The following is a 26,288-nucleotide window of genomic DNA, read 5'->3' on the forward strand; positions in this document are numbered from 1 at the left end:
ATTCCCATAGATGGATTTTTGTTAGTACAAAGAGCTTTTGCAATTATTGTCTTTTGACAGAAAGCACCTCGGATAAGAAAGGATAAGCTCTTGCATATAAATTACAATCCAATCTTTAGCTATCAATAATGTGAGATTTTCCCCGTCAATCAACAAAGATGATTTTCAAATGTGAGATGATGGGGGATTTGTGAATCAGATTTGAGGACAATTAAGTTCAAAATCGAAGATTTTATACTAGTAAATTATAATTTACAAGTAACAATGTTCTAACACAGTTTATAATGCATTTGTTCGCTAAATATCAAACTGCTGGATGCCCACATCCTACAGCCACATGTTTTTAAGTATTTTCTATTACTCGATCAACACTTTAGTGCATGTCCACAAGGTACAAGGCATATATATTACCGTTTGAAGGAGAAATTCCTGAACTGAGAATGCTGCTGGCATGCATGCTCCTCTATGATTCCACAGTCATGAGCAGAAAGCTCAGACTACATCGATCTTATCTGCAGCTGGAAAACAAAACACAGGAATTAGGTGTCGATTTGCGTTTTGTCATATGCTTTCTAGCTGTTGTGTTGTTCAGCCATTTTCCTAATGCAGAACTCAAATTGGAACAGTATAGATAGCATTAATTACCATTAATGTATAAGACATAGATCCCAAAACATAAACATAACATGATCTTGCTTGAGCTGGATCCATCTATTATATACTTCATGTTATAATCATACAATGCTTTTAATTCTCTACCATAAAATTTTTGGAGAAAAAAAGATAAGAAGATATCAACTATCGTTTGAAACTAAAAGGTAGATTTGATAATTTTAAATACGACATTATGACATGACAGGTAAACGGTATGAAATATTATATATATATATATATATATATAAATGACGTGTCTTAAAATTTTAGCAAAATTGTATATAAGTTTGACAAAAACTTAAAAAAAAAATGTTCTATGTTTAGCATGTGATGAAAATTTGATATGAAAATTTTCATATTTTATACGTGATTGAAACGAAATAAATATGAAATGAATACACAAATTGCCACTACTGTAATTAGGTGTAGTAATAGTAGAGCTGCTAACCCATTTATCAGTCTCTGAATCTGGAGAAAGTGGAGGAGGAATGTGCTTCAATAGTCCAACATCATCTGATCTAATATCCACCACCTCGGCTTCTGATCTAATATCCACCACATCTGCTTCTGACCTTATATCCACTACCTCTGCTTCTGACCTTATATCCACTATCTCTGCTTTTTTTACCACCAATTCGCCATCCTTAATTCCTCTCAATGCCTCCAGCACTTCTTCCATTGAAGGTCTCATATCCCTCTCCTGTTGCAAACACCGGAAAGCCAATTCTGCAATTGCTGTAATCATTGTTTTCAAAGCATGATCATTCTCAAACCCAAGTGACGGATCAACCAGTTCATGCAATGCATGATTCTGGATTCTGCTGATAGCCATGTTAGCCAAATTAATATCATGTCTGTGCCTATTGGTATCCACAGCCTGTTTTGCTGAAATAAGCTCAATCAAGACCACTCCAAAACTATAAACATCACTTTTCTCAGTGAGCTGGTAGCATTGGTAATACTCAGGATCAACATAGCCAGGTGTGCCTTGTGGAGCAGTCGAGACATGAGTAACATCATTAGGAAACAATCGTGAGAGACCAAAATCAGCCACTTTTACATGGCAATCTTTGTCTAAGAGAATGTTGTTGGTTTTGACATCACGATGTATAATATCTGATGAATGGAGGTAAGCCAGTGCATTTGCTGTCTCTACAGCAATACTCAACCTAACAGGCCAAGCAAGCAAACCGGAATTTGACAGCTTTCCATGTAAATGATCAGCCACAGTTCCATTAGGAATGTACTCATAAACAAGGAGAAGTTCTCTGCTACGTCTTGAGGTGCATCCATAGAGTGTGACAAGGTTTGGATGGCGTATGCGAGTGAGGATTTCAATTTCGTTCATGTACTGATCAACACGCTTGAAATTGCTCTCGAATAGGCGCTTAACTGCAACTACACGCCCATCATTGAGTACACCTGATCAAGCAAATCGTAGGACAGTTAAAATAGAAGAAATAAAATACTTAAGACCAGATCCACATACATATAGGTAGGATTTCCACCCATAAAGATTGAAAAATAAGAAAATTTAAAGAAAAATTTTCCGCTGAACACCTCCAATTTTTTCAAGACATTCTTTTCATCAATAAAATTAGTAAATTAAGTTTTTTATATAGTATAGTAGACACACCCGAAAAAAATCCTGGATCCGTCATTACTAGAAATATAAGAAAATTAAGTTTTAGAAGTTAATTTCTTACCGTAGTAAACAGTTCCAAAGCCTCCTTCTCCAAGTTCTTTAGAAGGATTGAAATTATCAGTGGCTTCCTCAAGTTCTTCATAGCGAAAGACATGAGCTCCAAAGTAGGTGCTCCGTTTTTCAAGGTCATCTAAATTTGAGGTGGGATATGAAGGAATGCTTTGAGACAGATTAGTTGTAGAAGTAGATGGTCCTTTGCTTGTGCTCGAGGGAGGTGTAGGAAGGTCTCTGCTCTTATCTTGGTCTGCAATTTTCTTTCTCCGTTGTTGCCTGTAGCGTAAAATTCCCATGCCCAGTAGTATACCAACTATAGCTGCACCAGCTATTGCAAGGCCTAAAGATCAAGCAAGAGATTGCTCAACTTCTTTTCTGCAACACTAACATTTCTGGAAACAATTGAAAATGTTAATAATGGTACCGAATAATACCTATTGGAAGGCTGACATCCTGCTTGTTTGTATCTGCAAAACAGTAAAAAATCTCAACATGTTAGTTGAATATGAATGGTTCATAATTTGAATGCAATTAAATCCTAAATTAACAATAAGCTGTAGCCCACGGCCAATGTATGCCAGAACAAAAGCATTGAAAACTGGATTACTACATATTATGTGCTCTGATAACCATTCCAGACAGTTGAAAGCTTCAGCACTGTTGCCTGATTGGTGACCGAAGCTCTGGCTTCAAGATAGTTGAGTTCTTAGTTTATATATTTTGAACGTTACTTTTTAAGTTAGTCAAGATGCAGAGACCCATCAAGATGCAGAGACCACATAAAAGCCAATAGATTTAGTAGCATTCAAGGCACACTTCAAGGGCCCTATATGAAACATCCTGGCAAATGAATTCAACCATTATTTCTTGTCACCTGTTTGCCCCATAATATTTTAACTATATATGACTGTAATTCAAAACTAAAAGGATGTTTTGGGGCTAATTGGCAATTCAGAGCATTCAAAATGTTTCAATTTGAAACAGAGGCTCTAACCAAGAGATCATCACCAACAGCTATGCAAGATAATTTGAGCTTCCCATAAATTAAATGAATCAAAACAAAGGGAAACCTATAAAAATCCAACTCAATAGCATTCAAATTCTTCCGAGAGAAATGTAGGCCAAGAACATGACTCTTCCATACACAAATATCAACCAGAACAGAAAAGTTTGAAAAGAACGAAGCAGAGCTAAGTCGAACTCCTTAAAATAGCAACTTCAAAAACCTTAAATACGTCAAAAATACCTTTCGTGTCACAAATCCTATCACCACAAATACAAACAGCTCTACCCGAAAGCCACCCACACTCCCCACCAGAATCAGGACACTTGGAACACTCATCGCCTTGAGGAATAGTATAATTCACATCAAACCCTTCCATCAAAACCTCCCCAAGCAATGATCTATTCCTTAGAAGCGCATTCACTGCACTTCCCAGTATCGGCACTATAACACTAACATTGCATTGTATAATTTTAAACACTGGATCACTCGGAACTGGACCAACAACGTAGTAAGCTCCAGTATTGTTACATGAGAACAAGTTAAGAGGATGGAACGAGGAAGAGTTCAGGGAGTAACAACCGTAAAAAAGCGTTAAATTTTGGTTCGCTGAAGTTAGGGTGAAGATAGTGGAATTTAGAGTGGTATTAGTAAAATTTAGCATGCATGGGATTGGGTTGTTGTAAAGGTCAGATCGGGAGAGTGTCATGGTTTGAGTTTGGGGATCGAGTTTGATTACTCGGTAAGTCAGTGAGTCGGATAGTAACTCGAGGATGGTGTTGTTTGAGCAGGTCAGGCGGAAACCGGGTGGACCACAGTGTGCTGGACGTGGGCCGCCGGTGAATGGGTAGCCAAGGTTTGTTATTTCGCCGCATGAGAAGGTCTGGTTGCAGCCCGACAAGGTGGAGTTATCGGGCAGAGGAAACGCCGTCGTATGGTGGAGGAAATGGAGGAGGAGGAGGAAGAGGAGGGGAGGGGTAGGGATTGGATGCATGGGGGAGGATTGTGTTGGAGGGGAGGGAGTGAGATGGCAATTGATAACCAGGGTGGCTAAGTTGTTGGGTGTTTTGACCTTTGACCACAAAAGGCTTAAATTGTTGACTTAGATTTCGAAAGGAGGCTTGGGTCTAGAAACAGGGGGGAAAAAAATCAAGGCAGGTTTTATTTGTTAGCCCTTGTGTTTGGGCTTTGGTTGGTCAGTTGGTATTGGTAATGTGACATCTTTGAATAGTTCAATAACAGGTTTGAACGAGGATTAAAATAAAGTTTGAGACAGATGGAAAGGCTGTTGGAACTATAGTTTATTAGGAAAGTTGTTGGAACCTTTCGGTGTGCTTGGGTGAAGAGCAGGTTGGACTTGGCAAAGCTTTTGGTGAAAGGTCAATGACCAGTTTTGAAGAAAAAAGAGAAGTTGCTCTAACAATCTGCAATCGGCTGGCAGCTGCACAAAACATTACAGTACATGGCTTTGGTTTGTGACTTTATTTACTCAACTTATGAAACCATTTTTTAACTGATAGTAGTATATTTTGAATAAACAAAAACAACCTTTGAAATCATATTTGATTTTCTAATAAAAGTAAAAGATTGACTCAATAGCTAAGAGTAGGGGTGAACTCAAGTCCAATTGAGTGGGTATACTGTCAAGATCAAAATTTTGGTTTTTACTCGAAAATTCAACATTCAAAATTAAATCTATTTCAATCGAATTTTATTTTTATACTTAGAGCTCGGTTTGATAGACTCAATTGAGCTCGTTAAAAATATAAATAATTATATTAAATATTATATTTTTATCGTTTATGTATATTTATTAAATATATTAAAAAAATAAAATTTTAATTAAATTTATAAACTTTTCAAATTAAATATTAAATTATTTGAACTCAATTTCGTTAATTATTCAAGTACTTTAAATACAATAATAAATGAATCAAGTTAAAATTTTTTTTAATTGAATTTGAATAACTCATAAATAATTTGACTCATTTACGTCTCTAATTAAACAATAAAAGAATTATACTAAGCTTACAAACTAAAAAAAGAAGAATCTATAATATGCAGAGGTATGTCACACGAATATAAAGTCTCTCACATCTTTAGAACATTTCATTATTCGTACGATACGAGTATGATAATTCAATTTTCAAAATTAAAATAAAAAATTATTAAAATATCATGTATCCATGTGAGACATGCACATATGTCCGATGGCTCTATCTCGAGTTCATGTAATATAAAAGCTGAGTCAAATTCTGAATCGAACACCTCTTGAAAAAAATGAAAATTTTGAAAAACAGAGAAAACAGAGAGGACAAAAAACAAATGGGAAACGTTGAATTTTTGAGCTTAGCTAGTTGCACAAACAACTGATATCATAAGGCGTCTAAAGCTTGTGGCTGTGTGTGGTCAACTTGAATGGCATAAAATAGCCGACAAGAAAGTTTCAAGATGAGACGCCACTGGGAATCCAGATAACAAATTAAATGTCCAAATCAACCATGAACTTGTGGTTCCTATTAATTAAGCACTTATGTAACACACCTTGAATCTAGAAGGGCCTCGTTAGTCTTCCTATTCTAGTGCTTGAAATACATTTTCTATACTTCTATTGGCCAAAAACTTAACTAAACCAACCTAAATTTATTTTTAAATCAATTTGATTTTTATTATTATATTTGATGCTGTTAGAATTTGAATTTGATAATTAAAATTAAAAATTTAATATTTTATTAATACATTACGTTATTATTAGTAAAATCATATTTTAATAATAAAAATATTTTAAAAAATAAAATTAATTAAACTTAAAAAAAACTCGATAAATGAATATTAAGATATTTAAATTCAGCTAGTTAAATAATCTAACTCCATTTACTATAACTTGGTTTCCTAATGGTCGAGCTAAATTTAAGTTCTTTTCAAACTGAACTTGAGTAGCTCTCACGAATAACTGTCAAATATACGCCCCAATTTGGAGTAAAGGTGAAAACAAACTGAAATTTTCATACCAAACATGTTGAGTAGATCACACTGTCAATCAAGAAAAAGGAGGTGGATGACTATGGGAAAGGTACAATTAGAGCTTCCGACTGATAGGTTGGAGCTTGTAGCGGAGGTAGAACAAATTTAACAACAGATGTAAACGTTTTAATGATGAATTATAGAAGATTTCAGTTTGCAGCCAAAGAAAACTGTTTCTGTTTAGGAAATTCTGATCACTAATGCTAGCCGGAGGAGTTTTAGTCATCCTGATTGTAAATCTCAGGCGATTTCAAAGAGATTTGGATACAAAAAACACTTTCACAAACTTTTCATGATGAGCTATGGCATTATGGATATGCATCTACCATTGGAATTTAACTTTCTTAAGAAAAGATTTCGATCAGGATGGGCAGGTTTAAAGTTAAAAGCTAGGATGTGGAGTTTGTAGTGGGAATGGAAGAAATTCAACGGTTGAAGCTGTCAAAGTGTCAAGTTAGTCAATAAATAGAGGAGAAACAATTTCTCTTTGAAAATTTCCATAACTACTGCCTAATGGATACATACTCAAGAGATATATAACTAACACTATTTTTTTTTTTTTTTGCACATAGGAGGTGACAATAGCAAAATGATTGAAGGTGTTGGGATTTAAATTTAAATTTGTTAAGTGTTAATTATTAAACTAATTGTATGAGGCAACTAAATTAAACTCTAGATTCGTACCTAATCCTATTTTTGAATACAAAGGATTGCTTCCGGGTAATTGATTTCATGATGATGATGATGTTAAGGGGTTGATATATAGACAGATATATAGTTTGGATCTAGTGAAATTTGGATACATTATTCTGTCAGAAGACTCAGCACTACTGGTGAAGAAATGAATAAAATTAATCCTTTCCATTTTTTTTTTCTCTAAATAGCAGGCTAATGGACACTACTAATGATCGATCTCTATCATCATCCCCACTTAATGAATAAAGAATCAGAACAAAAACTATATCCACCTAACACTTAATTGTTTGGACGAATGGAAGAAGAACGACATCCTAATCAAATTTGTTTTCTGGTTTCCGGCTTGGGTTCGCCAAAAGGCCTTAATAAATGAGACTAAAAGCTGCTGCATGACTCTTGGAAATGAGACTAAAAGTAGGAGATTTTAACAGGCATAGCGTATAAGAAGGAAGATATACCTGGGGAGCTTGAGGAACAAACGTCCAGATACGATCCATTTGAGCAGTAACATAAAAATCCACCCAAGGTGAGGTTGTACCCACACTGCCCACGAGAGTTCAGACACCGATTACAGAAAGTATCGTTTGCAGACCAGCGAAGCTCAAAACCAGCTGTAAGCGCTTCTAGCAGAGTATCCGAATTTCGATTTGCCTCCAACGACTGAACTTGTGAATTCAGGACAGGAATAATGACACTGTTGTTGCAAGATCCTAAGGATGTGCTTATTAAAGTAGCAACGCTCTCCAAGGACGTTTGTGTGATATTCCTTGTAACATAATAACCTATGACATCTGTTGAGTTTATTGTGCAGTTAAATTGACTTGAAATCCACTGAAGATCTTGTAGACCTGGAACTGTAAGGGTATGACAACCATAATACAGCCTTATATCCAGAGTATCGCTGTTGATTTCAAAAGGGCTGTTAGTGAAAGTGGAGTTGATGAGAGAAGTTGGACAAATACTGCCAGAATAATCAGCTCTAGCTACTTCAAGGACTTGAGAATCATATATAGACCGGACATGGTAAGTAGCTGAATTGATTGTAATCTCTGGAGTATTTTGATTGCAATCCAGCCTGAAGCCAGGGTAGCCACAACTTTCTGGCCGATCCAATCCCCAGAAAGGATAACCAATATTCTGAATGTCTCCACAAGAGAATCGTGCACTGCAGCTCGAAATATTCCCATCATTGGCAAACACAGATTGTGCGGTAAGAATCAGGATCAAACTTATGATCATGAAGAACCAAAACTTGGATGGCAACAAAGGGGGATGCATTTTCGGAGAAAGCGGGATCAAGAGACGACTTGGTAGAGAACAAAAAATACTTAGGATATAAAATGAGAAGTTGAAGATGAATTGGTTTTAATCATGATAATCAAGTTGGTGGTCTTTGACGAAGTGAAGGGTGAAATTTTTCAAAAGGAAGCTTCAATTGGCAGCATTAAGCACCGGTCAATGGAATTTTAGGTAGCCTAGAAATAATATATAGTAAATGTACGTAACCTAGTCTAATTTATAGTTGTGAACCACTCGATATATACATATATATATATATATATCTTTGAGTCGCTTGTGGTAAATCTTTAATTCTATATATTCTAGCTCTCTCAACTCCCAAGACTCAGAAATATAAACTCAGCTCGAGTGCTTAAATAGTCAAAGAAACCGGCAACTGGAAAATACAACTGATTTTATAATTGAATAAATCAATATCTAAATAGACTAAATGGTTTTCTTGGGCTTAGAATTACCAAGGTCAACAAGATGACACCAATCTTCTAAAGTTTTGGTGCTTATACAATAATCCTAACATCCAGGGCATTGATTTTAGGGGATATTGTACTAATGTCACACAGTTGCTCAGTAAAAGAATTCAGGATTGGTTTGAATCCTATTGAGAGCAATCCAGAGAAGAAGTTATGGTTCAAGGTTGAAATTATTTGAGGAAGAACCATTATCAAAGCCTAAAAATCTCCTAACAGAAGAATGTGATTAATCTGAAAGATACAAGGGGATATGAGCAGAATCCTTGAAATTCTAAAGCCTAGAAAAGCAAGCATAAGATCAGGGGAGACATGGGATTTGATGGGCAAATAGAGGAAGTTTGGTCCCTATGCATGTTTGAATTACAATCTGAAGCTTCATTTATAGTCAGCTACTGTGTTTTTCTGAGCATGGAGATACTGCTTTGTAGCCTCCCGCAAATGGTGCTTTCAGCATCCAGCAGTGATCAAATGTATGAGCAATAAAAAAGGGGGAAATATTTCATTTTGGCCTGCTGATGGAGTTTGTAACTGGAAAGAAAACAAGCGACAAATGGAATTAGAGGCTGAATTGGTATCAGATTTTGGGGAAATCAGCCGGTCAAAATATTGAGAGTTAATGGAGTCATCTCATTAACTGCTTAAAGAGAGTAGGATTACAAACTCATGCTGCAAAAGCTAAATTTGATGCAACTGCTATGAAACATTGAATAGCGGAACGAGCCAGACCAAGAGGGTTATGACACTCTGGAAAGGGTTATCTTCTCTCAGGAGTCAAGATACTATTCACCACCAGGAAGTTTTCTAAAACATACAGCTGAACAAAATTACAGTAGAAGAGCTTGAACATACCTTGTGTTGTCGGTGAACATGTGGTTTCACTAGGTTGATCACGGCAAAAGCAAATGAAACTATTTGTAGTCTGATTATATCCGCAAACCCCATCAGAATCTCTGCATCTTCTGCATTGATCACTATCTACTTCCCATTGCAATTCAAAACCCCCCTTCAAAGCATCATTCACAGTCAATGGGTTCACCACTAGATTCTGAGCTGCTGCTTCATAAATTGGAACTATGACACTTCCATAGCATGCCGCCGGGCGAGGATCAACCAGAGGATTTATGATAGCATATGACACATCCACATAGACACCATTTATGGTACAGTTAGTTATAAAATTAAGCAACGAGGTTAAGCAACCATAAAATAGGGTCAGGTTTCTGAGGTTTGAGCCAAAATCGAAGTGATTGAAGTCGATGGTGGTGTTTATTAGTTCCGTTGGGCAATAACCATTCCAGTAATCCTCTCTAGCAACATGAAGAATTTGCTGTCGAGGGTTTACATCAAGAATTCGTAACGTATTTTGACCCATCGTAATCTTTGCTACTTCATCTTCGCACTTCAGCTCGAACCCTGGTGGGCCACAGTAATTTGCACGGTTCATTCCCCAGAAAGGGTAATCAAAAGCTGTGCTTCCACATCTTATGGTTGTCCTGCAGTCTGAGAACCGTGGATCATCGACGCAAAGAGTATTTGGAACTCCGATCAAGGCAAAAAGAAAGAAGAAAAGAGCTAGAAGGGAAGAGATTGAAAAAGAATTTGGATACATTTTAGTTGAAGTTACAGAAATGAACGGTGGAATAAGTTTATGAAGGATCAATATTGAAGCAAGACTGGTAACAGAGAAGAAAGGGTGATGAAGTCAATTCCGTTTCTCGTCTGTCATTGATGAGGCTTTTACTCAACTGTCCGATAAGGGATATTGTAAAATTCAACGATTGAGAAAGTTCTTCGGTAATCTTTATTGGTCAATTTGAAACCATTTATTCAAGCTTGAATTGTATATATATATTATCCTTTTCTAATATGGAAAGCTACAAAAACTTGCATCAGGTGCCTAGAATTCTAGATTGTCTATTAACATAGTGTAAATTGGCTCTAGAGTGTAGCCATATTCTATGAATACTTCTCCAGGGAAGAAGACTAAAACTTCATTAGCAGAATTAGATGGAAGTTGGAAGTTGTTGCTTTGATAGCAGAATTAGATGGAAGTTGGAAGTAATTGCTTTGAATACGCAACAAGTGGACCACAAAAGATCTTAAAACATATTAAGATTTTTCTAATGTAGAATTGACAAGTTATTCAAGAGGTTAAATGAAGATCAAACTAATGAAATGGAACCTGACATCTATATCAACCTACACGGACAGCTACTTGTTAGTCACAATGTCCGCAACCAATTAGGCATTCCTGCAAGTGTAAGCATAATTAAATCATTAATCATTTATATAAAAAATACTATTTTAATATAATTTGACACTCTATTTTCTTACATTCACGGACAAAAAAATTATTAATTATAAAAAATTATAAATATATAACTATTTCAATTAACATTTTAAATTATAACTCATAGATATTTTCCTTTTCATTTAATCTTATAAAGTATTATCGATCCAAATATTAAACAATTATCATATTTAAGGATCATTCATTCTCCTCTAATCTTATAAAGTATAATTAATAAAATATATACTTACATATGTATATTTGTGAATACTCTTCCTTAACCTCATACGTTGTTATCTTGCAAAGCCTTATAACTTTTATTATATCTTTCTTTTATGTCTAACTCTATTAAGATTCTTACTATTTATAAGCCTTACCCACCAAAAATCAATTTTTTCTTAGAATTCTTATCTTACAAATAGAGATGATAAAACAACTCACATTTGATTAATTTTAACCCACTCCAATATGATATGAATGGCTTTTTTAGATCAAGGCTAAGGTTGGAGGCAAGTCGGGTATTTTTCTAAAAAATCAAAATCGGGTAAGAGATGGGGTTTAGGGTACTATGCCTTATTATATAAAATTATATTTATTAAGATATTTTAATAAAATTATTATTTAATATTTTAATTTAAAATATTTATCATAACATCTAGATTCAGAGATCTATCGTTAGACATTTACTTCAGGAGTCGTCACTAATCTTTTTTATCTAGGTACGATTGATCACATAAGAAGTCTATCATTTTAAGAAACACCTAAATCTGAAGTCCCTAAAAGAATAAGTTCAGGTCTACTAACCAAAATAGGGTTCGAAAGTACGATTACGTGTGATGAAGGTTATAGCACCCTCACAACACCCATCGAAAGCTGGTACCAGCTTAATTTTATGTTATCCAATAAACCTTAAAAATTTATCAAATAATTAATTGTTGAAAATTATTCTCAATTGACTTTAATACTTTTAGCAGAAAATTGAAAAAATTTTCTCACCTCAAGAGTATGCAAAGAAACTACTGTTTCACTTGCAGAGGCTCTATCGTCGGATTATTTAACATTAAAGAAAATTCAAGAAACAAAAAGGAAAAAAAATAAAATGAAAAAAATGATTCAGCTTTAGATATAAATCTTTTTCTCTTCAAAAACTCATTGCTTTTGTACAAGAAAAATTGATACTTTCAACTTTTTCCCAAAATATTTTTCTGAAACTTTAATTTCGAGAAAAATTGGTATTTTCAACTTTTCCTCAAAAATGTTTTTTAGAAAACTTATTTTCAAGGAAAATTGATACTTTCAACTTTTCTTCAAAAATATTTTTTTTGAAATTTTGTTTAAAGAAAATCAAAAAATAAAATAAAATAAGGAATACTAAATAATTCTAATCTAATTAATAAATAATAATAATAATAATAATAAATAAGAAAGAAAAAAAAACCTTTGGAACGGCTTTGCTCAACTGGGAAACGGCTCGACTCAAGACAAAAAAGGTAACTCAAAGACGTGACTCGGGCACGTTGGCTCGACTCCAAGGATCAGTTAGCATGCGGGTTAACGAATTGGGTCGTGATCGAGTCGGGTCAGCCTAAACAAAAACATGCGGATCCTGGTAACGTACTAACACTAAAACGACGTTGTTTTACGTGGGTATAAAAGGCAAAGAACGAGTTTTTTCTTCAGATACAACTTTTCCATTCTCTTTCTTACCCTTAGCTTTCTCTTCATTCTCTCTACCTAAAGAACATAACCCAGAATCCGATTGAATTTCCATCGGATTCTGGAAAATAACGCTGGAAACTTCAAAGTTGGCCAGAAAACTCATCGAAAAATTCAAGGTTTGCCAGAAAATTTCGTCAAATTTTGAAAAATTTCAAAAAATTTTCCAAAAAAAAACTTCAAAAATTCTAAAAAAAATCTCACAGATTCTTAAAGTTGTATCTAACGCATCGGAACCTTTTTAGCTTCTATTTTCTCTCTGTGTGTTCTTTTCGTGTATGTTCCAGCATCTATTTATAGGGATTGATTAAAAGAGTTTCTGATCAATCTCAATTCTTTCTAGGATTAAGATTCATTCTTTGAATCCAATCTAAACTCTTTCAATCCCCTGATTCACAGCAGAACCTCCTTCTAGAACTAAAAATTATATCTATCAAAACAAAATTCAGACCGGATAAACCAACCAAAATAATAATAATAATAATAATAATAATAATAATAATAATAATAATAATAATATATACATTAATCAATAAATATAAAAAAATATTGATAGATAAATAATAATAATAATAATAGATAAGTATAAAAAATATACATTAATAAATAAATAATAAAAAATAATATTAATGGATAACTAATAAAAATATATATTATTAGATATAATATATATATAAATAATATAAAAATAAAGATAATAAAACTAAAAATAAAATGGGTCATTTTGCCCCATTTGGACCAGGCCCACTTGGTCCGGACCTAGATCAAATTGGGTGTCTACAACTGTCCCTCTTTGCATATTTTCTGTGAAACAGGAATTGTGCAAAGACGTAGACACACATTCAAGACTCAACTGGATATTTTTTGTTTTTTTATTTTTTTATTTTTTTTGTTAAAATTTTGATCAAAGCTCCTCTAAGTAGAAGTTCAACAACTTAAAAAAAAAAAACAAAGCTCTTCTAAACAGAGGCTCCATGACTTTGAAAATAAATGGCTTCTCTAATCAGAGGCTCAATGACTTTGAAAAATAAATGGCTCCTCTAATCAGAGGCTTAACGATTTTGAAAAATAAATTGCTCCTCTAAATAAAGGCTCAACGACTTAAACAAAGCTCCTCTAAACAGAGGCTCAACGACTTTGAAAAATAAATAAAGCTCCTCTAAACAGAGGCTCAATGACTTTGAAAAATAATTAAAGCTCCTCTAAACAAAGGCTCAACAACTTTCGAAAGGTAAATTGCTCCTCTAAACAGAGGCTCAACAACTTTCGAAAGGTAAATATTCATTGACAATCATGTCCAAAGAAATTAAAGATTGTGTTTAAAGGAATTTCCAGATATTATGCCCCAAAGGTCTTACAAATCAATCCTAATACCGTGAGATATCCTATTTCAAGGAATAAAAACTTACCAGACAAGCTTTTCCTCCAATTTGAAAAAGTCTTCCCATCTGTCTTTTTCATACGAAATTTGAAATACCTTTGCTTTTTGAATTTATGCACTATACTTTCTCAAATGCAGTATATGCTATGTGGAATGTAATGCACGTGAAATTCAATGCATGTTATGCAAATGCTGACTCATTAATTTCCATTCAATTATGGCATTCAAGTTTTTCAAACTTTTTTCTTGGGCCTCGAACTCTGTGTTCTTCAAAGACCAAGTTATGCTATTCTTCTGAGATCGAGCCAATGTAACTCTCAATCATCTCTTCCACTTAATTCTAACATTCTTTTTGTAAGAAATTTTTTTCCAAATTCAATGTCCTTATCCGAAACTGAACATATCGATTCTGCTTTTATCACTCTTGACTTTTTCAATGTAATGTAAAATTTTTCATGCCATTGTTCATTTATCAATCATTATTTCAAACTTAAAAAGTAAGAATGCATTTGCACATTTCATCTATTGTAGGGTATTAAGAAGAAAAGAATAAGAATGGTTGGGAAACAACCAACAAAAAAAGCACACAAAGAGTAAAGTAAAATATCTTTTATTAGCAAAAATGTTGGCAAACTTTGGCCAAGAAAAAAATTACAAATAGGCATAGGAAAACAATGCCCAAAAATGAACAATCGGACAATCATAATAACACATTTCAAGGTTCTTTTGAAAATCCAATCATCTTATGCATTTAACAACTTAGAGTTCCTCTGAATTTGCTAGCCTCCATGACAATGAATTTTTAAATTTGATGCTGTATTCACTTTATCTAAGCTACCTTTTCAGGTTTTCAACTTAGATAAACCCCCTATAACTCAAACCACCCTTTTAGGGTTTTCACCTGAGTCTTCATTTTTCATTCACTTTTTCTTTTTTTTTTTCATTTCATTTTTTCTCTTTTTTTTCAAGCATAGTACTTTTTCACAGCATCAGAATTTATAGGATGGGATAAATCATTTTCATCCATCTCAGTCAGTATCAAAGCTCCACCTGAGAAAGTCCATTTCACTACATACGATCCTTCCCAATTCGGAGTCTATTTTTCTCTATTATCGTGCTGGGTTGAGATGATTCCCTTTAAAACCAACTCTCCTTCTCGAAAGCAACTGGTCAAACTTTTTTGTCATGAGATCTCATCATTTTTTTTATATAGCTGACCATGGCATAATGCAATCAATTTCTTTTCTTCTATGAAATTTAACTGTTCATAGCATTCTCGAATTCATTCAGCTTCTTCCAATTCAACTTCTTTTAAAACCCTCAAGGATAGGATCTCCACTTCTACTAGTAGTACAGCTTCCATCTTATAAACCAAAAAAAATAGTTACCCCAGTAGAAGTACGCACTAACGTTCGATATGTATGCAGTGCAAACAGTAACTTTTCATGTTAATCTTTATAAGTCCCAATCATCTTCTCAAGAATTTTTTTGATATTTTTGTTAGCTGCTTCAACTGCCCCATTCATTTTTAGATGGTAGGGTACCGAGTTATGATACTTGATCTTGTATTGAGCACATATTTCTTACATCATCTTACTATTTAAATTCTTAGTATTATCTAAAATAATTCTCTCTGAAAGCCATATCTACAGATGATCTCTTTTTTTATGAACTTGAAAACCACAGATCGTGTTACATTTGCATATGATGCTGCCTCTACCCATTTTGTGAAATAATCTATCATCATAAAAATAAACCTATGGCCATTAGAAGCTTTTAGGGTGATAGGACTAATGACATCCATGCCCCACATTGAGAATGACCAAAGTGGTGCCAAAACATATAAAGCAATGGCGGAGCATGGATCTTATCAGCATATATCTGGCATTTATGGTATTTATGAGCATAGTCAATGCAATCACTCTCTATTGTCAACCAGCAGTATCCTGCTCTCATGATCTATCTCACTATCATATGTCCACTGGTATGTGCCTCACATATTCTATCATGCACTTCTTCAATGATTTTTCTTACTTCAGCCTTACTTACACATCTCATTAATACTTGATCACGACTTCTTTTGTACAGAACATCCTCATCCAGAAAAAAGCTCATAGCTAATCTTTAGATGACCCTTTTGTCATTCACTGTTGCTCGAACTGGGTATTTTTTATCCTTAATATACTGTAAGATATCATAATACCAGGGCTTTTCATCCTCCTATTCTTCTACATTGGAGTAATAAGCTGTCATATCCTTAACATTTAGCCTGATGGGTTGAATGTCAGTATTGTCATTAATTCAAATCATTATAGCCAGAGTAGCCAAGACATTGGTAATCAAATTCTCTTCTCGAGGTAAATGGTCAAATTGGATATCTTCAAACTGTTTTATCAACTTTAAAATATACTTATGATCTGAAACGAGTTTTGAATCTCTCATCTCTCATTTTCTTTTCAACTGATATATAACTAGAGCTGAGTCCCCAAACACTTTTAATGCTTTCACTCTTCTATCTATAGCAACTTCTAAACTCATGACACATGCCTCATATTCAATGATGTTATTTGTACAATTAAAATTTAACCTCGCTATTACAAGATAGTATTGTTCTTTTGGAGAGATCAGAATCACCCAAATTTCATGTCTTAAGGCATTGGTAGCTCTATCAAAATACATTCTCCAATATTTTTCTTCATGCTTCCCTTTCTCTAATTGAAAAATAGTCACTAGATCTTCATCAAAAAATTTTAATCTCATTGGTTCATATTCTTTGGTAGCACGATCTATAAGAAACTTAGCTATAGCACTAAATTTTATTACCTTTTGGCTTACATATATAATATCATATTCTAAGAGCATTACTTGCCATCTAGTAATTCTTTCAGATAAAGAAGGTTTCTCGAAAAGTATTTAATTGAATTCAGTTTTGCTATGAGCCATGTGGTATGATAGAGTATATACTGTCTGAGTCTTTTGGTAATCCATGCTAATGCACAACATATTTTCTCCAATGAGGAATACTTTGATTCATATTCTGTGAACTTTTTACTCATATAGTAAATAACTCTCTCATTTTGGCTAGACTTATCTTACTACCCCATCACACATTCCATTGAATTCTCACACACGTCAAGTATAGAATTAAGGGTTTCCTTGGAATAGGTGGCACCAACACTGAAAGATTTGACAAGTATTGTTTAATTTTATCAAAAGTCACTTGGTATTCCTCATTTCATTCTCCAAGATTACTCTTACGAAAAAGCTTAAATATGGGATCACATTTGTAGGTGAGTTGAGAAATAAACTGAGAAATGTAATTCAATCTTCCTAGAAAACTTCAAACTTCCTTTGGTGCACTCAGAAGTGACAAATTTTGAATAGCTCATATCTTGTCTAGATCGACTTCAATCCCTCTTTTATTGACCACAAAGCCTAGTAACTTCCCTGACTTTACCTCAAAGGTGCATTTGGCTGGGTTTAACTTGAGCTGAAATCCTCTCAATCTCTCAAATAACTTTTTGAGGTTAGTAATATGATTTTCATCTTCACAAGATTTTACAATCATATCATCTACGTATACCTCATTCTCTTTGTGCATCATGTCATGAAAGAGCATCACCATGGCCTTTTGGTATGTTACCCTAACATTCTTTAACCCAAAAAGCATGATTTTGTAACAAAAGGTTCCCTATATAATCACAAAAGTAGTTTTTTCCATATCATCTGTAACCATTTTTATTTGATTATACCCTGAAAACCCATCCATAAATGAGAAAATTGAATGCCTAGTCGTGTTATCTATCAGTGTATCAATGTGAGGTAAAGGAAAGTTATCCTTTAGGCTAGCCCTGTTCAAATCACAATAGTCTACACACATTCGTACCTTTTCATCTTTCTCAAAAATTGGTACTATATTAGCTACCCACTCTAGATACTTAGCCACTTGTAAAAAAACTTGTATCAAACTGTTACTTCACCTCTTCTTTGATCTTTAGTAGCATTTCAAGCATCATTCACCTTAGTTTTTACTGGACTGGCTTATATTCTGGCTTTAGAGACAATCTGTGCTCTACTATCTCCGTGCATAGCCCTGACATATCCTGGTAAGATCAAGCAAATACATCTATGAATTCTTGAAGTAGATCTGTTAAACGTTGCCTATCTCTTAATAAAAGTGAAATGTTAATTCTAACATTTTTCTTATTTTTTTCATCTCTTAGATTCACTAAGTTAACTATCTTTTGATGAGGCTCAATTGGCTTATTTTCTTATTCAATCAATCTCATTAGGTCCGGAAGAATAACATATTTTTCAAAATTCTCTTCATTGTCAAGTTTATCAATGTTAATTGAATTCTCAAAACTAACCTCTTAATTATTATCATAATTATCTTCATGTTCATTAAGGACCTGAAATTGAATGAAATGGGATATATTGGTAAGATATGTTTAAAAAAATGGCAATAATGAAGACACAAGAAAAAATGAATGAAAATACATCCTTTTAATCTTTATTAGAATAATAAAAGATAAATGGCCCAAACAAGAAAGATAACCCCAATACCTTGGGCAATAACTATTAAGATGTACAATTACATTGAATTAGTTTCAAAGGTCAAAGGCATTTCAATGGCACTTTAATTGTTCAGCTCATAATCTGGCAGACAAAGATAGAACCATCATTCTTGATTAAGCCCAATTTCATCTTCAATAGCATGGATGGTTAATTGGACAAAAGCTCTTTTCATGCTTTTTCTTATATCTGGGTACATGAATCCTCCAAGTCTAAAAGTCTCGTATAGGTATGGAATAATCATTAGTCTTGTTGTTTTACCTGTTGGCTTTCTCTTGATTTTCCATTTTGCTACTTCATAGCCTAGGCTTAGCCTTTCACTATTGTCCACTATTGTTGGGGGTTCTTTTATTCCCTATAAGTTCTTGCCTAGTCCTATTCTTGGATACCAGCCCTTATTGATGACTTGACTTATCACTATCTTTAAAAAAAATTGATTTCTAAATCCTTCACCCACAGTGTTGACCAATTTAAAAAATCGATAGGAATACTTATCCACTTTTTCGACAACTTTCACATATGGGACATTCAAAGGTTGGGTCATTAGCATGTCTTCTTCCTCAAACATTACCACTAACTGGCCTTCTATATTGAACTTAATTTTTTGGTGAAGAGTAGAAGAATAGCCCCTGTTATGTGAATCCATGGCCTTTCTAATAGACAGCTATAAGACAGAGAGATATCCATTACTTGAAATTTCACATTAAAAGTGCATGGCCTAATTTGCAAAAACATCTCAATATCTTTCAAGACTTCTCTTCTAGTCCCATCAAAAGCTCACACTATCATTTGACTGTCTTTCACATGAGAGTAGTCAATAGATAGCCTTGCCAAAATTGACATAGCTATGACATTGATAACGGAGCCATTATTAATAAGAACTTTAGCCATGATATGGCTATTGCATTTGACTGTGATATGCAGAACCTTGGTGTTTCCCTTTCTCTATGAAGGAATCTCACCACCACTGAATGAAATATAATTTGGCATGATTAAATTTTTAACCAAATGGTTCACATATTCAATAGATACATTATGTGCCACATATGCTTAGTTTAATACTTTCAGCAGGGTATTTCGATGTGGTTTTGAATTCAATAACAGTGATAATAATGAGATTCGTGCTGGTATTTTGTTCAACTATTCAACAACTGAATATTCACTATGTTTTACCAACTTCAAGAATTCACAAGCTTTTTTTTCTAACATCAGCTTTGGACGATCCTCTTCAAGTTCCATTTCAGGGTTATTCTATTTTTCTCCTATCTTGACTTTCTCTCTTCTAGCCTTTTTCAATATTTTTGAAGTGTAGCATCTTTCACCTTAAGTAATGCCTCTTACATTAGTTATATTAAAGGCGTAAGCTTTAGAGAAATCTTCTTCTTACCTCTGAACTATTGTATCGCAGCCATCTTTTCAAGGTACAACTTTATCATCCTTATATGAGAATATAGTCAAAATTTTAAAAGTTACCGACCTGAAAATGAGTTTATCTAAGACTGATTTTGGCTTATTCTCGTAATGAATCGTCACATACTTTGGAAACAACTTTTTAAGCTTATCTGTCATGGATATTTCAATATTTTTTAAAACTTTTTCCTCTTCATAGACTTCCAACTGATATAAATCTAAGAGCTTTTACACCTCTTGGTGAAACTGCTCGCAAGTTTCGATAGGGTGACCATATGCCCCATTATGATATTTACAACTAGTGCTTGTTATATATATTCTATGGTAGCTATGCAGACTCACTGGTTGTATCATCTTAGCTTTCCATAAAATATCAAACAACTGACTAAGAGGTGTCTTAATATCTATCACTTTTTTTCAGATAGCACTCTTGTTCATTACTCAGGGCATTCACATTGTGATTAGGTAAAAGATTGTCATTAATATTTGGTACAGTTACCCTTTCTGTATCAAAACTAATCATTTCATCCTTGATCAGTCATTGTACTTTATATTTCAAGACAGTATAATTTTCAGTGAAGTGACCAGCAATCCCATAATGATCGTCACAGTGGGCCATGGGATCATACCACTTAGGGTAAAGTGGCTTGAGTGGCTCTAATTTACTATGAGTAATCAGATGATTATTGTAAAGCTCACGATATAACTCTATATATGTCATAAGGATTGGGTTAAATACAAACTTTTCACGAGTGGTTCGTTGCTCCCGAAAACCTTCCATTAGGTTGGCTGGACAAGTCTGAAGTCTTAAAGTAGGTTGAGTGTTGGGACTGTAAGTGACATTCTGAGGTCTGAAGGAAGGTTAGTATGTTTAGGGGTCAGATGGCTGTGAGATAGGTTTGTATGGATAAGGAGAGGTGTTATTCACATCAGGATAATATGAGGGATATCCTTGTGATGGGTAGGGTTGATAACCCCTGAATTGTTACCTATCAAAGCTCACAACTTGAGCTTCAGTCTCTTTCTTCTTCGAGGCCTTTTTAATGGATGCTTCACCTCCTTTTAGTTTACCATTCTTAATGGTGCTCTTAATAATTTCTCTCAAAATTACCATATCAATAAATTTTTTTGTTGTATTTCCTATCATCTTTTCATAATAGAGAGATTTCAAAGTGCTAACAAACAGCACTGTAGTCTATTTCTCAATTAGAGGGGGTTGTACTTGAGAAGCTACATCCCTTCATCTCTGGGCATATTCTTTAAAATACTCATTTACCTTTTTTTTCAAGTTCTGTAAAGACAAACGATTAGGAGCCAGATCCATGATATGCCAATATTGACTAATGAAATTATGAGCCATATCACTCTAAGAACAAATGAAGGTTCGGTCCAGTTGGACATACCATCTGGTAGTAGAGCCTATACAATTGTCTTGAAAAATGTGCATTAATAGTTTTTCATTATGGGCATGGGCTGTCATCTTTCGACAGTACATGGTGATATGGGTTTTTGAGGACTTTGTACCATCATATTTCTTAAATTTTGGTACTTTAAATTTTAGTAAAATGACTATATCTGAGACTAAGCACAGCCCAACAGCATCAACAGACCATAAAATCTAATCCCTTCTGTATCCCGTAATCTTTGTTCAAGCAAACTAATCTTTGAATTTTTTTGAGACTCCACCACATTTGCCATTTCTTTCTCATTCTCTTTCAAGTCATCTAGATCAGGAACTTGAATCGATTCTACTATTTTTTCAGTAAAGGCAAGATTTACATAGCTATGATAATGCCTTAGATTCAAAGCTGATGGTATTTCGAGGTATACATGATATGTGAACTGTTGTGGTGAAATATCTTGTATGGGCTGGGCTTATTGTGGATCCAAACCTGAAGGATACAAAAGGTTGGTCACTTCTTGTGATGGGGGCCTTGTTGGCTTGTATTTTCTTCTATTCTTTTTTCCCTTGTTCAACTTATTGAGAGCATCAAAAATCTTGCTCAACTCATTCTTAATCTTTTTCTATGCTTTTTCTAGCTTTTCAAATCTGTGAGAGTTTTTTTGCTCTATTTGTCTGGCTTTGGCTCTTGTGTTGTATCGATGGACAGTGTTCTCGCTAGATGGAGCTATCCTTGAACCTTAAATATTATATCTTAGAATTAGCAAATTTATATGACTATCTCATGGTTACTTTGTTAAGTGTAATGAGTGAGAATGCAATGAATAAAAATACATGTATGTAAAGAACATTTACCTTAAGACGATGCTTAACTAAAAGATTTCATTTATTTCAAAAAACTTTTATTTACATTGAGTTTATCATCCTAGAGTTATAACCATAAAATCGTTTGATCTGCTCATACTGAGCTCTAGCTTCCTAGATGAAGTTCAATAAAAGTTACCCATGCTCTCCTACTGGGGCCACCACTTGTTTCAATGCCTCTGCCTCTTTTACCATCTCTCTTGCCTTGTATACCCTTTTACAAATTTGGGTCATTAGGTGCTAAATGTATTTCTATCTTCCTAAGTTCTCTTTTTTACTACACCAGACTTGGTATGATAACTCTCTATGCTCTCTAACCAATGCAGCAATATGGTTTTCTTGTTCATTCAACTTTTGTCTTAACCTGCTTAGGTAGCTATTCAACATATTATTCTCTGTCTGTATTTGGGTACTTTCTTCTTCCAATTTAGCACATTCTTATTTCAATCTTGTATTCTCTTCAGTCAGTGTAACAATTGTTATCTCTTTGGCCCTTTCTTTCACACATAACCTCTTATGTTCTTGGTGTAGCTCTGCTAGGTCTTCAACTGTTGTATCACGTTCTCTAGCAATCTTGCAAACTCTAGCTTCATGTCTTTTAACTCTATCTTTCCACTGATCTTTTTCTTCTTGAAGCTTTTGGATTTTTTACTTTAACTTATCCTTTTTATACTCAAATTCTTTTGTCGCAAGCTCTAATTCTAATGGTATCTCTTTAAGCTTTCCTCCTATTGGCAGTTGAAAGTTTTCATGAGTGAATACCATTTTTTGTCTTCATTTTGCTCTTCAAAGCCAATATCTTAAAATGACTTTATCAGTGAATGGTTCAAGACTCATTATTCGAGGGTTTTTCCATGCTTTAATCATCTCATTCATCTTATGAAATACTTTTGGCTCACTATAAGAGAAATCTAACTAATGAAGCCCATGTGTCATAGGAATGAACTGTTCTGCCCCAAACTACCTTCTTACTAAAAGTGGTGCATAACTTGTTGCTCCCCATAAACCTAAAAGTGAGACCACAGTATTATCTCTTCATTGATACAATATAGGTTCACGATTCATCCACGGGACCAACCATCTTACTTCGGCACTAGTCAATTTTTATATGAAAGCTATCCACTCCTTTTTAGACTTTTGTTCTGACCACTATTTTCACAGAATAGCTTGATCAGAGCTCCATTGCAGACATAAAGCTTCGAGAAAACACCTTTTCTCCATTCGAAGTAGCTTTTCATCCATAAGTATAATAACTGTATGCAGCCTATAAAATGCCCTCCATTCCGATGACAGTAACTCAAAGATCTGATAGTCTCTGTTAATATTATCGTTGAAAGGTTACAATCATTGATCACACTCTCGAAGAAGTCAACCACTGATATTTTAATATAACCTCAAACCCTTGAAAATATCACCATTCTGTATATAGCTAAGGAAAATACATCTAACCCCCGCTTTTCGTTGGTATGCTACACTAGAAACTCATGAAAAAACTTCCAAGGTAGGCAAACCTGTTCTTACTTCTTCTTTGTATGAGAATCCACAACTTCTTTGTCTATCCCCATGAGTCGAGCCAAATCTTTATGAAATCCTGACTTGTATTTTTTTACATATATCTTATCAAAAGCCTTAAGGTACAAACCCAACAAAGTCGAATATTTTTTGATGGTTGGTGTCATATCAACTTCATTAAAGATGAAACACTTGAATGCAGGATCTCAGAATTACGTTGTAGCTCTGATTAGTTGATCGTCAACAACTACTGCAAGAAGGTGTGCTATATCTCCGTGTCTCTGGTAAAACTTCTCTTGTCTAATTGGGCTCATCTTCTTCTATATATCAACTAATTCTTCTAAATTATTTTATTTGAAGAGGATAGATGTTTCTTGAGATAGGGTAAAATCATAGTCGATTGGTAAATAATCTCTCATCTTTAGTTGCATCTTTTCTGATTGGAATTTTACTTCATTGGGTAGCTCACAAGAAGCTTATACAGATGAGGAGCAAACTAATCGTTCTGTGGAGTCCATGAAAAACTTTTGTTGAAGACTATCTTTCAAGCAAATGTTTTTTATGCAACTTTATGATATGAGCAAGAACCAATGCAAAAGAATGAGAGAAAAGGTTAGTACACCCAAAAATAGGAATAAATAAATAACTAAGTAAATTAAAACATCACACAGAATAAGAGGAAAGAATCCTATGCTTTTTGTCAATTCTAAAAGGGAAGGGTAATGGCTCTATCTATAAGTTATGCACTCTTAATGTTCACTATATGTGGTTTGAGATTAAAGTCTAAAGGTTCCCAAATTGCTCCTTACATCATTGTCCTTCACAAACTAGTAAGGCACCATAATCCTTACCTATTACAGGCTACAAGCGGAAAAGATTCAATTTGAGTGGGAGTATTTCGCTAGCCACTGCGGAGGCATTAAACCTCACGAAAGCATTAGGTACTTTACTCCCTCCTAGAGGACAGAGCTCGGGTATAGAGCTCATGTTATGCATATGCATATGAATGACATAATTAATAAAGTAAATGAGTGAATAATAAAAAAAATCTATACAAAAAGGTTCAATTTTATTAGGCTTTTGGATAACACAAATTTATTTACTGGCCTAACTCTTGGCTTCATTCCCCAATGGAGTAGCCAAACTGTCATAACGTAGAGATCTTAGGATCTATCGCTAGACATTGACTTAAAGAGTCGTCACCAATCTTTTTTATCTAGGTGTGATTGACCACCTAAGAAATTTATCCTTTTAAGGAACACCTAAACCTAAGGGTCCCTAAAAGAATAGGTTCAGGTCTACTAACCAAAACAGGATTCGAGAGTACGATTACGTGTGAAGAAAGTTATAGCACCCTCACAACGCCCATCAAAAGATGGTACCAACTTAATTTTGTGTTATCCAATAAGCCTTAAAAATTTACCAAGTAATTAATTATTGAAAATTATTCTCAATTGACTCTAATATTTTTAGCAGAAAATTGAAAAAATTCCCTCACCTCAAGAGTATGCAAGGAGACTACTATTTCACTTGCAGATGCTCTATCGTCGGATTATTTAACATTAAAAAAAATTCAAGAAAAAAAAGAAAAAGAAATAAAATGACAAAAAATGATTTAGCTTTAGATATAAATCATTTTCTCTTCAAAAATTTATTGCTTTTGTACAAAAAAAATTAGGTTAAGATTGTAAATACATCAAGGCCAGATAAAAAATGAAAAGATAAAAATTGGGAGAGGGGAAAAGTAGAAATTAATAATGATTTCCCTTTGTTTCGTTTGTAAACTAAATTTAATGGAGAAATTTCGTAAGATACAATGAAATTATTGAAAAGTATGGAGATTTTGAGCTGTGAGTATGCAACACTTTCAACATATCTAAATATAAAGTTAAATAATTAAAAAAAAAAGAAATTTTCCAAAAAATATATATATACAACAGGAATCATTAGTTATATATTTTAATGCAAAGCTTACGTAATGTATACCGTAAATTTGAATGTTAAATAATGCAAAGTATCCTTAAATTGCACTGTAGCAATTGGCCTTAGTTTTACTTTATTAGATTTTTGTCTCTAGCCTTTGACTAGATGATGGTTGATCCAACCTACTGTTTTCATCAAGTTGCTCACTTCCGTCTTAAATCTTTTTTCATTTTTAAATTATGATTTTTGTTGTATGTATGAAAATGTATATAAGTATGATTAACGAATTATCGAACCTTAAATTACCTTAATCTTCCCCTTAACCTTAACTAAAACGTTGTTTAATTTTTATCCTTCTATCATTTGTACT

The 26,288-nt window shown here is 33.9% G+C and overlaps 2 protein-coding genes across 2 annotated transcripts; both read right to left on the reverse strand.

Moving 5' to 3' along the window:
- Positions 1-211: 211 nt before the first annotated feature.
- On the reverse strand, positions 212-8,533 carry LOC111305767 (LEAF RUST 10 DISEASE-RESISTANCE LOCUS RECEPTOR-LIKE PROTEIN KINASE-like 1.4). The gene is made up of 5 exons (XM_022903545.2): positions 7,535-8,533; positions 2,788-2,820; positions 2,361-2,693; positions 1,103-2,076; positions 212-518 (listed from the first exon to the last, which is right to left on the reverse strand). The coding sequence occupies exons 1-5, from the start codon at positions 8,352-8,354 to the stop codon at positions 498-500; spliced, it is 2,181 nt and encodes a 726-aa protein (XP_022759280.2). The 5' UTR covers positions 8,355-8,533; the 3' UTR covers positions 212-497.
- A 518-nt stretch (positions 8,534-9,051) lies between these two features.
- On the reverse strand, positions 9,052-10,590 carry LOC149512976 (LEAF RUST 10 DISEASE-RESISTANCE LOCUS RECEPTOR-LIKE PROTEIN KINASE-like 2.1). Its single transcript, XM_089750199.1, has 2 exons — positions 9,695-10,590; positions 9,052-9,373 (listed from the first exon to the last, which is right to left on the reverse strand). Exons 1-2 carry the CDS (start codon positions 10,452-10,454, stop codon positions 9,345-9,347), a joined length of 789 nt encoding a protein of 262 aa, XP_089606325.1. The 5' UTR covers positions 10,455-10,590; the 3' UTR covers positions 9,052-9,344.
- Positions 10,591-26,288: the final 15,698 nt, after the last annotated feature.

This window comes from Durio zibethinus, chromosome 21 (assembly GCF_047325235.1).
Source record: "Durio zibethinus cultivar Kanyao isolate XHJ-2024 chromosome 21, ASM4732523v1, whole genome shotgun sequence".
In the NCBI taxonomy this organism is placed as follows: Eukaryota; Viridiplantae; Streptophyta; class Magnoliopsida; order Malvales; family Malvaceae; genus Durio; species Durio zibethinus.